The sequence below is a fragment of the Bidens hawaiensis genome, unplaced genomic scaffold (genome assembly GCF_021521415.1).
Source record: "Bidens hawaiensis isolate Kalapana, Puna unplaced genomic scaffold, B.hawaiensis_p1.1 tig00001032_1, whole genome shotgun sequence".
Taxonomy (NCBI): Eukaryota; Viridiplantae; Streptophyta; class Magnoliopsida; order Asterales; family Asteraceae; genus Bidens; species Bidens hawaiensis.
In genome coordinates this window covers 2,510,125-2,524,030 of record NW_027491060.1, presented here as the reverse complement: position 1 = coordinate 2,524,030, position 13,906 = coordinate 2,510,125, and the positions used below count along the sequence as shown (strand labels likewise).

The 13,906-nt window shown below is 35.3% G+C and overlaps 2 protein-coding genes across 2 annotated transcripts; one reads left to right on the top strand and one right to left on the bottom strand.

Moving 5' to 3' along the window:
- The first annotated feature begins 3,050 nt into the window (after positions 1-3,050).
- Positions 3,051-5,487, top strand: LOC143555090 (non-specific phospholipase C1-like). The gene is made up of 3 exons (XM_077044719.1): positions 3,051-4,397; positions 4,560-4,736; positions 5,098-5,487. The coding sequence occupies exons 1-3, from the start codon at positions 3,275-3,277 to the stop codon at positions 5,406-5,408; spliced, it is 1,611 nt and encodes a 536-aa protein (XP_076900834.1). The 5' UTR covers positions 3,051-3,274; the 3' UTR covers positions 5,409-5,487.
- Positions 5,488-6,956: 1,469 nt separating this feature from the next.
- LOC143555096 (E3 ubiquitin-protein ligase AIRP2-like) lies at positions 6,957-9,909 on the bottom strand. Its single transcript, XM_077044725.1, has 5 exons — positions 9,798-9,909; positions 9,229-9,379; positions 8,607-8,673; positions 8,293-8,527; positions 6,957-7,357 (listed from the first exon to the last, which is right to left on the bottom strand). Exons 1-5 carry the CDS (start codon positions 9,869-9,871, stop codon positions 7,147-7,149), a joined length of 738 nt encoding a protein of 245 aa, XP_076900840.1. The 5' UTR covers positions 9,872-9,909; the 3' UTR covers positions 6,957-7,146.
- Between the last annotated feature and the right edge of the window lie 3,997 nt (positions 9,910-13,906).

Genomic DNA, 13,906 nt, shown 5'->3' with positions numbered 1-13,906 from the left:
ACTGTTATTTTTACAACAATGGGACAGTAAATGAAACTTGAGTGGTTTTTAACTTTTTATAGTAAAAGTACGAGTGACTTTATTGGAACAACATTGAAACTTGTTTATTATTTCATGATTTTATTCATCATTGCATATCCAAATTTGCCATTCATTGGATGCATTTATATCTATGCTGATGTGACAATATCCTTGCATGGTATTCTCATTGTCATATAAACACGCGGTGCATTGATGCCATGTGTATGTCCAGTCAGCAGCTGTGTCAAATTTGGGCAGAAATTGACCATATTTGGTATCATTTTTTTGAACTAATTTAAATGTGATTAAATTGTTCAAAGTCATATCATATAGTCGAATCATGAACCTTACTAAATCTCAATAAAACCCAGGTGAATTTGGAACGGGAAAAGTAAGAGGGTTGACCTCAAAAAGTCAAAATGATAATATATATTTTTGTGTTGTGTTATGTACGACCGTGTGTTGGTGACATGAAAATGTTTATCTCTGTCTTTGACTTAGTCTTATAAACGAACAAAATGTTTAGTAAGTTGTTCATGAACCGTTTAGCATAAATTTTGTTTGTATAATAGATGAACATGAAAAAAGTTATTCATTTGGTTAAGCGAACAAAGTTGAACACATGTGTTTATCTAATCATCTATGTTCAATTATGTTTGGTGATATTGTCAACGAGCGAACATAAACGAACACGAACATGTTTATTTTCCTACGAATATGAACAAGAAAACCTGTTTGTTTAGTTATTTGTGTTCTAGCGTTTGCTTAGTTAAAATTAAATGAATGAACACGAGCATACTCAATCCCTGTTCTATCAGTGGGCTCCACTAGTTCCAACTCTATGTGATAAAAACCAAACCTTGCGGAACTTGTTTGAATATTTGTTATTGGAATTATGATCCCAATTCGTTGCATTGGACCAAAAGTTTATGACACAAATCAAATAAAACGGCTAAAAAATTTTAGAATGCAAAATTAAGGCTCAAATTAATTATTTTTGGACTAGTTCTTTTTAGATCCAATTATTTCAAGCCTAAATGCTAAACCAAATAGCGACTCTTAACTGAACCGAAAACATATGTAAAATCAAAACTGGTTGGATTTCCAAAGTTAACTCTTAATAGTTTAAATAAAGTGCTATATTAAGTCTTTTATTTTCTTTTGTCAAATATTTGTTTCGCTAAAAATGGAATATATCATTCATCATTTCATCTTCTTTCAGATATTTAATTCTTGTTTCTTGAAATAGATCAGCTTGTAGATGTAACAAAGATCACTTGAAAGAACTTTTACCAAATCATATAAGTGATAGTTACGTATTAGGAAATGCCAAGTTGACCAATTAATTTTAGATACTTTTCACACACTTCTGTTATTATTGGTGATGGGTTAGTATTGAATGAAAGTATATAATTTGTTACCTTAGTACTACAAAACATGATAGTAATTAGTAAATATACGCTTATATGAGATTATTCTAGCCATTTTTTTATGCACATACACATTTTATATAAAGACATGTCATTTTGTGAACTTTTTAAATTTTTTTACAACGAATTTCTTTTAATTCTTGTTGTCTCAAATGGACTAAACAAAAAAACAACAGCTATTGGTAAAATCTGGGGAGGATGAGATGTTGCTTTATAGTGAGACCCTCAACTCCATATAACACTAGCATATCAAGCAATTTAGGGCTGTTAATTCAGGTCTTATCGTGCTTTACAGATTAGAAAGCCACGCTTAACACAAGTATCTAACATGAATTACGACTTGTTTAACTACTTTAGGTGTCATGACTATAAGACAGTTTTAAGTTTCATGTACCAATAAGAAGAGGTGATGGAGCCTAGTCTACTAATTCCATATACCAATAAGGAGAAATGACAGTTTCAGGTTTTGTGATCTCTTACATAAGTCCTATAATACACTGAATTATGCATTTACCTAGCACACTTTCATGTATGACTTGAACGTTAGAATGATGAAATGCTTGTCATGTGTTTTTCACTAATGTTTCGTTTTTTTAAAAAAGTTAATTGCTAACAATGTCAAAGCTTTCAACATTATTAGCACTCAGACCAGTGTATATTCATATAAATCAAATTATAAATAAATTAACACATATTACTAAATAACACAATTTCTCTTGTTAAGAATGGTTCATTTTGGTTTATCAAACAAGGTAGATAATTTCTCACATATTCGTAGGGTTACTTTATGGTGTTACTCAAAAAATGAATATATTAAAGAGTCAAATAAGAATACGTAGGGCTAGGGTACCTCCACTCGTGTCGTCGGTACCTCGATCCACTTATTTATTAGGATCGATGCTTCCTTGTCAAGATATAGCAATGCAAAGATTAGCATACTTTCTAGTGCTGTACATATGGTGATTTGAAAAGAATTTACGAAAACTTGGATGGATTAAAACATGTTTGTTTAATGATCCAGCCAAAGAGAGAGACTTTTGTTATTACGGGAAAAGTTTGTTTACGGTGACAATATGAAATATATGATTTGTCATTATATGTATATGTAAGTATATATAGGTGAACAAAAATGACATATATGTAACATGTCATTGTATAGTTACAATACCTTTTTTGAATGATATATATGATTTGCCTAATAATGCCTATCCTTATCTGTCACCACTCACAATGTCATGGTCATTGTGATTTATGATGAATTGAAAAATATTAATGACCAAATATTTAAGTATATTTCGTAGAACATTGTGCATCACTTTGTGTTATTACCTTCCTTAGTTATCTCATAGTTTGTTAGGCTAAGACTATACATGGTTCAATGGATTGATTTATTTTCATTTTTTAGAACAAAGAATTTCATTAATAAAACAACTAGCAAGACGCTAGAAAGTTTCTAAACAAACCTACACATTTCCATTTACATTTGCAAACACGAATTCTTTCCTTAATATCTTCAACGCACTTTGTTTCAAAAATTTACAAAAACGTCATACCAACTTGCATATCAGACTTCTGTTTATCTTTTAAAAACACTCCATTTTCTCATATTGCCAACTTTTTTAAATTATCGGGGCCAATGTTATACTTCCAAAACTATGAATAATTTTTATAAATATCTTGCATAATAAATTAATAATTAGTAACGATATAAAATTGAATGAAATTTAAAATCTCCCAAAAGGATATACTCACTTTCCGTTTCTTTCTCAATTCTCACTCTATATTAATAACCACCACCCACCATTCTCCGATCACCGGAAAACATGATTCTCCGGCGAATCTTCACCGTATTCACACTCCTCCATCTCTTAACCTTCACCCACCCAATAAATTCCTCACCTTTCCATAAAAAAACCCACCAAATCAACGGACCCATCAAAACCCTAGTCATATTAGTCATGGAAAACCGCTCATTCGATCACATGCTCGGCTGGCTCAAGAAAACCCGACCCGACATCGACGGCCTCACCGGATCCGAATACAACCACGTCAACGCCTCCGACCCCACCTCCGCAACACTCCACGTCACCGACGACGCCGTTTTCGTCAACTCCGACCCGGGCCACTCCATCCAAGCCATTACGGAGCAGATTTTCGGATCCGGTTCGGGTCAAGAACCGGGTCCTCCTAGACCCGACCCGGCTCCGATGAACGGGTTCGTCCAGCAGGCGAACTCGATGGGTGTGGACGGGATGAACCGGACCGTTATGAGCGGGTTTGACCCGACCCGGTTACCGAGTTACACCGAGTTGGTTAACGAGTTTGCCGTGTTCGACCGGTGGTTCGCGTCGGTTCCCGCGTCGACTCAGCCGAACCGGTTTTATGTCCACTCGGCAACTTCACATGGAGCTTCGAGTAATGTACGGAAAGATTTAATCCACGGGTTCCCTCAAAAAACAATCTTTGACTCGTTGGACGAAAATGCCCTCACGTTTGGGATTTATTACCAAAATATCCCGGCTACTTTGTTTTTTAAAAGCTTGAGGAAACTCAAGTTTGTTAATAGGTTTCATGAGTATGATTTGACGTTTAAAAATCATGCGAAAAAGGGTAAACTGCCGAACTATGTTGTGGTGGAACAAAGGTACTTTGATGTGAAGGCGTTTCCTGCGAACGATGATCATCCGTCGCATGATGTGGCGGTGGGCCAGGCATTTGTTAAGGAGGTTTATGAGATATTGAGGGCTAGTCCTCAGTGGAATGAAATGGCTTTGTTGATTACTTATGATGAGCATGGTGGGTTTTATGACCATGTGGCTACACCACTTGATAATGTGCCTAACCCGGATGGGATTATTGGTCCCGAGCCCTATTATTTTCGCTTTGATCGGTTAGGGGTTCGGGTCCCTACTTTGTTGATTTCTCCTTGGGTTGAAAAAGGCACCGGTAAGTTTTTTTTATTTTTTAGTTATTTATTTCGTTATAATTATGTAAGTGGTTTGAGTGATTCGACTAGTGAACCAGTAATGTGGTCCGGTTTGGTTTTAGAAAAGTGAAAATAGAGTCCGTGTTGACCGGGTTTGAACCATTATCGATGATTTATTGCAGTGATACATGAACCGGATGGACCGACACCGTATTCCCAATTTGAGCATTCTTCTATATCGGCAACGGTGAAGAAACTCTTCAATTTGGATTCCGACTTCTTGACCAAGCGGGACGAGTGGGCTGGTACCTTTGAGAGTTACTTCTACAAACGTAGTACTCCACGCGATGATTGTCCAGGTAAATGAGTCAACATTATCTCAGAACTTAGATCATAAATTTGACTAGAACCCGACACAAGCCTGAAAATCGTGCAACACATAAACTCAAACACGACAGAGAAATTTTATAGGTGTGTGTAGGGATAATATTAAACATGATATATTTAATTTTTTATAATAAATTTTAAACCAAAAATACAAATGCGTAACATTACTTAAGCTTGTGTGTTTTTCATTAGAAAAAAAAGTAGTATTAAGGAACATGCGTGTTTAAGTTAAATTTAAACCTGTGAATTTCATGTTAGTTTTATGTCGTGTCACGAATTCACACCCGATCCTTTTTAACATCAATATTTGAAGTTGTTGAAACATTTATGCAGAGAAACTTCCTGAAATTACGGAGTCGTTGAGGCCAAGAGGCCCGAAAGAAGATATGAAACTCACTGGGTTCCAAACTGAGTTGATTCAGCTCGCATCCCAGCTCAACGGTGATCATATTCTAAATACATACCCCAATATAGGAAAATATTTGACAGTTGGTGAAGCCCACCAGTATGCGCATGATGCGGTCACAAGGTTTCTGGAGGCTGGAAGAGCGGCCATAAGAGCTGGAGCTAATGAATCCAGTATCGTCACAATGAGACCGGCTTTAAGTAGTCCTTCTTCAGATAGACTAATTCAAAGATACTAAAAGTTATGAAGTTAAAAGTTGTATATATATACAAGTTTACAACCTTTTTATATATGAATAGATTGCCAACATTACAATACTCAGTATGTGTGTGTAATGTGTATAGCTTAACTACAACTGCTTCATACCATTCTAGTCTTCTACTTTGAGAATTTGCATAATATTGTTGATTCTACCAGTAATGTCACGACACGTCTAAAAAAATAAACCAAAACTGGAAACTTGCTCCTTTGATTTATGCACATGAAGACTTGATAGAGATGTCTAGAACATAAACTTAGGTAGGAAGCCAGCTTCACTCGGTTTGTAAGACTCATGTGTAGTGTTCTCAAGAGACAAAGCGTCGTTATTAGTGAATCAAGCCAACTTCACTCGGTTTGTAAGCAATCCGAGTTCAAGCTTGACCATAGCTCAGGCTGTTTTGGCTCATTTAAGTGAAACCCAAATTTTTATATCTTATATACTACATTCTCACCTTTTTTTTCCTTATAGTTTACAACTCAAGTGCCAAATTTTGCAAGCCAAGTGCACTAGAGTTGAAAAAAAAACCCGAACCCGAAACCGGACCCAAAATAAATACCCGGAACCGGTTTTTCTAATACCCGGGTTTTTAATACCCGAACCCAACCCTACCCGTAGGGTAGGGATAGGGTATGCATTTTGGCACTAAAACCCAAACCCGAACCCGAACCGGACCCGATTTATATCCGGTAATACCCGAAAACCCGATTTGTACCCGGTAATACCCAAACCCGGAACCGAGGTTTTCCAATACCCGAAACCGGGTATTTCAAATACCCGATGTATACCCGAAAAATACCTTAAAAATACCATAATAATACCCCTAAAAAGTGTAAACTTTTAAAAAATCCCATCTATATAAAAAAAAATACCGGAAAAAAAACCCGAAAAAACCCGTAAATAGAGTTTTTTCAATACCCGATAATAGGGTATTCAAATACCCGGTTTTAGAATACCGGGTTCTATACCCGACCCGAACCCGATGCATAGGGTATGATTTTTAGAGACAATACCAGACCCGAACCCTACCCGATTATTACCAATACCCGGTCATACCCGAACCCGGTTCTATACCCGAACCCGGGTATTTAGAAAACCCGATTTGTGCACCTCTAAAGTGCACTACCCCAACTCTTACACTAACAACTGATTTTATGTGATTTGTTGAACCTTAATAGTGTATTATGTTAAAACTTTATGCTAATCTTAATTTATTATATTATCAATTTATTATATTATCATTCTGTATTGGAATTTGTTTTGATCTTGAAATATTGATTATCCTTGTTTTCTAAATATTTATATGTTAAAAAGGGGTTTAGTTCCTTTTACACTGCAAGTTTCACTAGTTTCACTTAACGAAAGAAAGGAAAGGCAAACAAGGGAAAAAAAAAGGAAATGTTGTGTTTCCGAGTTTCCTTTAATGAAAGAAAAGAAGATTAAAGAAAAAAAATGTGTGTTTCCGAGTTTCATTTAAGAAACGGAGATAACATGGGGGGACTATAATCACATAAAATGCAAACAACATTCAAACTATAACCACCACATAAATATACCTTGTGAATTTACAAATGATCAAGGAGAACAATAGTAAGAATCCCATATATAGTTCAGAAAAAAGGGAACCAAACCAGGATTTACACCTCCATATTTGTAAAATTATCTACACCTAACTTAACCACTAATCTTATTCTTAATTATTGAATCTAACCTCATTTTATCTTAGATGAGAATCACCTTGATCAGACAGCCCAGGTGGCAATATCAGTGGCAACTTCTCTATATACATAAACAACCGCCTTTTGTTTTCTTTAGATATCACACACATATCGACCGTTTCTCCAGCCTCAATGCAAACCCAGAGGTCGCTTGCCGTCACTTCTTTTAGGCTGTCTCTACAAAACGGGCATGATCGTGATCTCTCGTGCCTGGAAACACAAATTTCAACAAGAAATTAGTTTTTGTATTAAATTAAGATATCTGGAGTGTTTTGAGTAGGGTTGTGGCTGTAAAAGAGTCGAGCCAAGCTAAGGTGGGTCAAGCCCGGCTTGTTTATGAACCAAGTCGAGATTGCTCGTTGATCTTATAAAGCCTGGCTTGTCAAAAGCTCGAGCCAGCTCGTGGCTCGTTTACTTATTAAATTTTTAAACTTTTTATATTTTGCATACACATGATTACAGAAATTTGAAATCATAAACCGCAGAATACATATATACTAAAATCCGGGTTACAATTTTAATTATAGGTTGTATTAAGAGAAGTTTTCAATATTTTTCTATCTCTCGTATTTTTTACGAGAACAGAATAAGTCCATTCAATATCCAATTTTAAAGTACAGGAAAATTGTTGAAATGCAATGTTTGTTAATATAGTCTAACATGTATACATAATATGTAAACAAAATTCTCGTTTATTTATAGAACCTAAATGTTACGTAGGAATGTGTAAAACATGCGTAGGAGGTATTCGAGGTAAAGTGACAAAACGCTTAAAAAACCATATAAACATAATAGTCTAATGGTTCTTTTTTTTACGTACGTAACATATACAAATTATGTAAGAAATAGTTCTAATAAATATAAATCATTGATGGAAAAAATTAAATGATTTAGGTTTGTTCTCTATTTTTTTCACAATAGTTTAGTCTTCTATAATATACCTCTCTTGTATACGTATATATAAACTTGCGCTTTAATTTAAAAAAGCAAACAAGCCAGCCACGAGATCAGCTCGTTTACAGGCTGAGCTGATTTCAAACGAGCATTTCTCGGGCTTTGTTCGAGCGAGCAACAAGTTTTTTGGCCAGCTTTTTTTAAGTCATTTTGTAAGGATGGGTCAAAAGAACGGGAAATAGGATACTTACCAATCCTGAAAGCAGTTCAAGCATAATGAATGCCCGCAGTTCGGTAAGGCCACTTTGCTATTCGTTTCTAAGCAAATCCCACATTCGGTTTCTCTTTCAACATCAAAATTTGAAAGCTTCCCCTTATCGGAGCAATCCTTACTCGAATATCTCTTTGAACATATTTCTTTTTGTTTCCTTTCTTCCAACTCGGTTATCCCATTTTGGAGTTGCAATACGGAAGGAAACAGAACATCTGGTCATGTAATAACCACATTTTTAGTGCCATCAAAACCCACATTTCAAAATTTTTAAAATTTGGGATTTTGACTTACCATAAAACTGTTTGATGCTCGCCTTCCTTTCTTGAATGCACATAGTAGTTTTCCCATCAGCAAATGTCTGTTTTGGCCAACATTTTGAAGCTAATTAATACAATGCAGCAAGAACATGATGAATTTAACACAAGGGCGAGAAGTTAATTTTAAAGTGTTTACGCTCAGAGCGTGCATAATAACCAAACCCCAAACTGGCGATTTGGTTTTATGTTTTTTAAAGAAATTGAAATTCTGGTTCAGTTTCAGTTTTGTATGTTTCAAAAACCGAGATAACCAAACCAAACCAAACTGTCTTATATAACCAAACCGGACCCATAAGAACTGGAAAAAAAAAACAACTTTGTTATTGTATTTATGGATTTTAAATTTATTTTTTGAATGTCAAGTAATTTTAAAAAACCTGAATGTTTAGATTGTATTATTGTCTACATTATTATGAAAAACAAACAAATACTATAAAAAAAACTTCATTTTATTTTTTGAAAGTTAAGTAATTCTTAAAAGTTTAATAAATGGGCGGACACAAGCCCAAAAGGTGAAACCGAAAGAATCAAACTAAACCCGTAGTGAAAACCGAAACCGAAGGATTCTCAAAAGACCAACTCATACATACACATACCATATATATGAAAACCCGAAGCAAGCCGAGGGCGCCTGCAATTTTACAATCGGTCCACGGAAAAAGAAAGGAAAACAAATCCACAGCTGGACTGAAAGACAGTCTCATTTGAAGGCATGCTCCATCCTTGTCTCGAGCCGAACTTAAAGCCCTGTATGTATAACATTAATTCATTCAAAAGGTCAAACTAAAGTCAACAATCAAATTTTTTTCACACTACAGTCAACAATTTTAGTGCATCAAGAATTCAAGATTTAACATAATCAATCAGCAAAATTTCACACTAAAGTTAACAAATTTAAACAATTTGTTTAACAATTAAGATACCCAGTAAAAATATGATCAATATTTGGAATCATTTCATCTGCATAACTAACTGCTCATAATCAAGAACTAGGTCAAATTGATTTTTATAAAATCACATTTTTACAAATCATACGTTTAGTTTAGTTTAATAATTTAAATTTAAAAACAAAACTAAGTAACAGTAAAATCACAAGTAAAAACAGGGGGAAAGGGTTAATAATAATATTATTATCAATGAATAATATGAGAAAATAAAGACTTACAGGGTATTAACATGTTGAATATCAGCTTCAAGTGATTTAATTGAATCCTTAAAAACTTTACCAATTACCATCATCAAATGAATATAAGTCAAAGCAGATTGGTCACACTGACTCCACTCCAAGTGCCGAATTCTTATGATATAGATAATATTTTGAATAATGAAATGGGAACAGGAGGTGCTTTTTTTGAATTGATTTATTATCTATCTTGGTGCCAACCCACCGATATTTTTATATACTTTTTGTTTTCATTTAAAATATCTATGTTTATCCATTACTGGACACTAACAAACATCTAATTGGTTCTTGGTTTTTGGGACCAGAGAGACATTGGCACTGTCTGGGAAGTTACCACTTTAACCCTTTTGGATTTGGGTTATGAGATATAATGCCCATATAATCTAATTATGTATGTTTTACGTATTGTTTCGAAACACGACTCATTTTAACCCGTTTATCTTAACAAGCTAAACACTTGGCCTCAAGCATTTTTTGATCAATGACTCTATAGACCTGCTTGTTTCTTTTTGAAAGATTTATGTTTATATAATTTTACACGTATTTATAAAAATATTAAAACAAAAAAAAATAACAGTTTTAACATATAAATAATGCAAAGCGTATAAATTATAATATTAAATTGTAGAGTCAATCCTTATGAGTTTGCTGATGTATTTATTATATGATGATTATGTGCCAGTGTTATAAAATAATAGTGTATTTTGATTAGTTGACGTTGTCATAGTTATACCTAAATACCTAATAATGTCAATGTCTAGATTTTATATGATGTTGTGCCAAATAAATTTGATGGTTTGTAAATAAATTCGTTTCTCCAATAGTATTGTTTTGTAAATAAATGATAAAAACATCACCATCAATGTTCTATATATGCAAGAAACTACAATATTATCAAATTACCTTAGTAACCTATTTTAGAAGAGTCTAATAACTAGGTCAAGACATTTTTTAGTATAATTATCATAGTTGACAACTAGCATGAGTATCTTACTATTTTATGACATTAACCTTATAAAATACAAAGTAGCAACCCTTATTAATGCATACGCCTACTCGTATAATGTCATAATCTTTGTCAATAAAAGAAGCAACACGAAGAACGTGTGACTTTGGTATAAACATTAAATGTACTCTTTTTTTCACTAGTTCCAACAATTTATGAAAAGATAAAATAAAAACTAAAAACATAAATATTTTTTTTTAAAAACTAAAATTGAGGAGTGATCTAAAACTTCATATAGTAAAGATGATTAACTCTAAAATGATGGTAAATGTAACTTAAATAAAGATAAAAACTCAATAAGTTTTGTTAAAACAAAATAAATACTAAATAAGGCAAGGCAAGAATATTGAAAATACCTTTACAATGAGGGGAAGCCAAAGTCAAAGGCGTTTTCTAGTTATTTAAATAATTCAATAAAATATAATATAAATACAAAAGGAATAATACATTCCTAATCAAATAAAATAATTCTCAATCAAACAAGAGAATTAAACGGAATAAAATTAAACAAATTACGAAATAAGTCTCACATCTTAATAATATAAGGTGGGAAATTGGTTTGTGTCAACTTTACGAGGGCAAAACATGCAAATCTGTTATTAGTATAGGCCTACGGACCGAAGGCAGCCCATGGTTTGAATAATGGTATGGGCCCCACCAAATTGAATACTAGATTAATGTAATCCTAATGTTACACGTCGCTATTGTTGTTATCATTAAATCAAAAGTACTATGAATTTAGCCTTCTGGAATCTTTAATGGATTATAATTAATTAAATAGTTTTACAATAATAATGTCAAACAAACATGCAACTTGCACACAACAAATAAACCCCTAAATAAAGGATTTTTCTGAATACTACGTTTAGGAAATTCAATTAAAGGAAAATGAAATGTATTAAAAATAGGAAATTGGTTTTTATTGGTATCAACTATTCCCTTTTGGTCATTGTTGGTCTCAACTAATGAAGTGGCCACTGATAGTCTCAACTTTTAATGTATTTGTTCCTAACGGTCCGCGACTAACAGAATCCTAACGCCGTTAGTTTCAGGTCGCCGGAAAAGCGTTTTTGTTCGGGAAAGTCAATTTTTTTGCCGGAAAACACCACCTGAACACCGCCACCACCACCAATTGACTCACCGCCAACCAACCACCATCACTTAAGCACCATCAACTGATTCCGACGATGGTTCTAGGATTCCATCGACCTCAATAATTAGGGTTTTTACTAGAAAAAAGTTCCTAAAGATACGATACAAAGTTACCATGATGTTTGGGACAAAATTGTTGAGTTTTCGGGAAAAAATGTGTGTTTTCCGGCCAAAAACGTTTTTCCGGCGACCTGAAACTAACGACGTTAGAATTCTGTTAGTCGCGGACCGTTAGGAACAAATACGTTAAAAGTTGGGACCGCCAGCAGCCAATTCGTTAGTTGAGACCGGCAGTGACCAAAAGATATAGTTGGGACTTGGGACCAATAAAAACCAATTTTCCTTATAAATATAGCAATTGAATTAAAATAAATTGTTGAAATAAATTCAAACAACTGATATTAATTGTATAAAAATTCACGATAACGGGGAGTACATATCCCACGAAGGTGCTAGATAGGAAGTATGGTCCATGGCAAATCGATAGCGGGCCATATGTCATTAATTGTATTCTAGCAAGTAGCAACAAGCTAGGTTTGAGTTATGTATCGCCATTTGAAAACTCAATAACATACAACAAAACATTAGTCATTTGAAAGAGTATTTGGTTTTTTGTGTGTGTGTGTTATGTTTTTGTATCGAGCTAGGGAAGAAAGCTACTCGATGTAATTTTGTGGGGTACGATCAAGAGCGTAAAGAATGACGATGTTGTGAGCCGGATTCATGAAGTTAAGTTTGGGCAATATCAGCGAGGATCTTGTTCGCGCAGCCTTCATCCAGGGCGCGCAGGACCCAGAGCTTATCCGGACCCTAACGGGTAAAGATGGAATGCCATCCACATGGGATGGCATCATGACAGCAGCCAAACGCTATGCGGAAACGGAGAAGCAACTGGGTAGAGACCTTCCGCAGAGCACAAACCTTTACACCCAGAGGACGAGAGAGGACAACGTCCTCACCGCCCGATTGAACAAAAAACGGAAGCAAGGCATTTGGCAGTCAAGGGTAAACTTTGACACCTCATCCGGCTTACAGCACCGATTGGGTGAAAGGGATAATGTAAAGCCGCACCGGAACCCCAGATGGACGCCACTTACCAAAAGCGTCACTGACATATTTGCTACTGAAGAGCTCCCATGGCCAAAGCCTCCAGAAATCCGACATCGTCACGATGCTGATCGGAGCAAGTACTGTGACTATCACAGAACAAAAGGCCACAACACTGAAGAATGCATAGACGTAAAAGACATGGTCGAAACATTCGTCAGAGATGGGACGCTCGCGCACCTCGTGGCGAAATAAAAGCTAAGCAGGCAGGCAGGTGCGTGTGGAACCACGGCTGGGGTAAACACGAATAAAAAATCAGCTTCAATAGAGACTACATGCTGCGTAAAGAACGAGATCCCGAAACAGGTGCGTGTCGGCTCGATGGCGCTCCCATCCCAACAACATGGAAGGGAGCTCATTTACACAGTTTGCATGTAAATCAATTCCAATTTGTAAAGAAAAGGCCAAGAGCCACTTCTAATGGAAATGATTCTCTCTAGAACATCGAAGCTGATGATTTTACATTTATACTTTTCTGGACACTAATATGCCGGTTTTCACCGCATAATTACGTGAAGTCATTGCATGGGAAGGCGGTCCTACCCGCACGAACCCAATAACGTGACAAACCTTCACGCAGGTCAGTTGAAGGGGAAAAGTTCAGCACCCAAAAATGAAAGTGCCGGTCTATCCGCATGAATCATTAAGGAAACTGAATAATAACCTGTCAACAACCGCGCGTCGAACGGTTAAAACTATCCAACACTGGACGACATTCACATTACGTGAAGTCGTTGCGTGGGAAGGCGGTCTTACCCGCACGAACCCAATAACGTGGCAAACCTTCACGCAGGTCAGTTGAAGGAGTTCATCCCATTAAATGAAA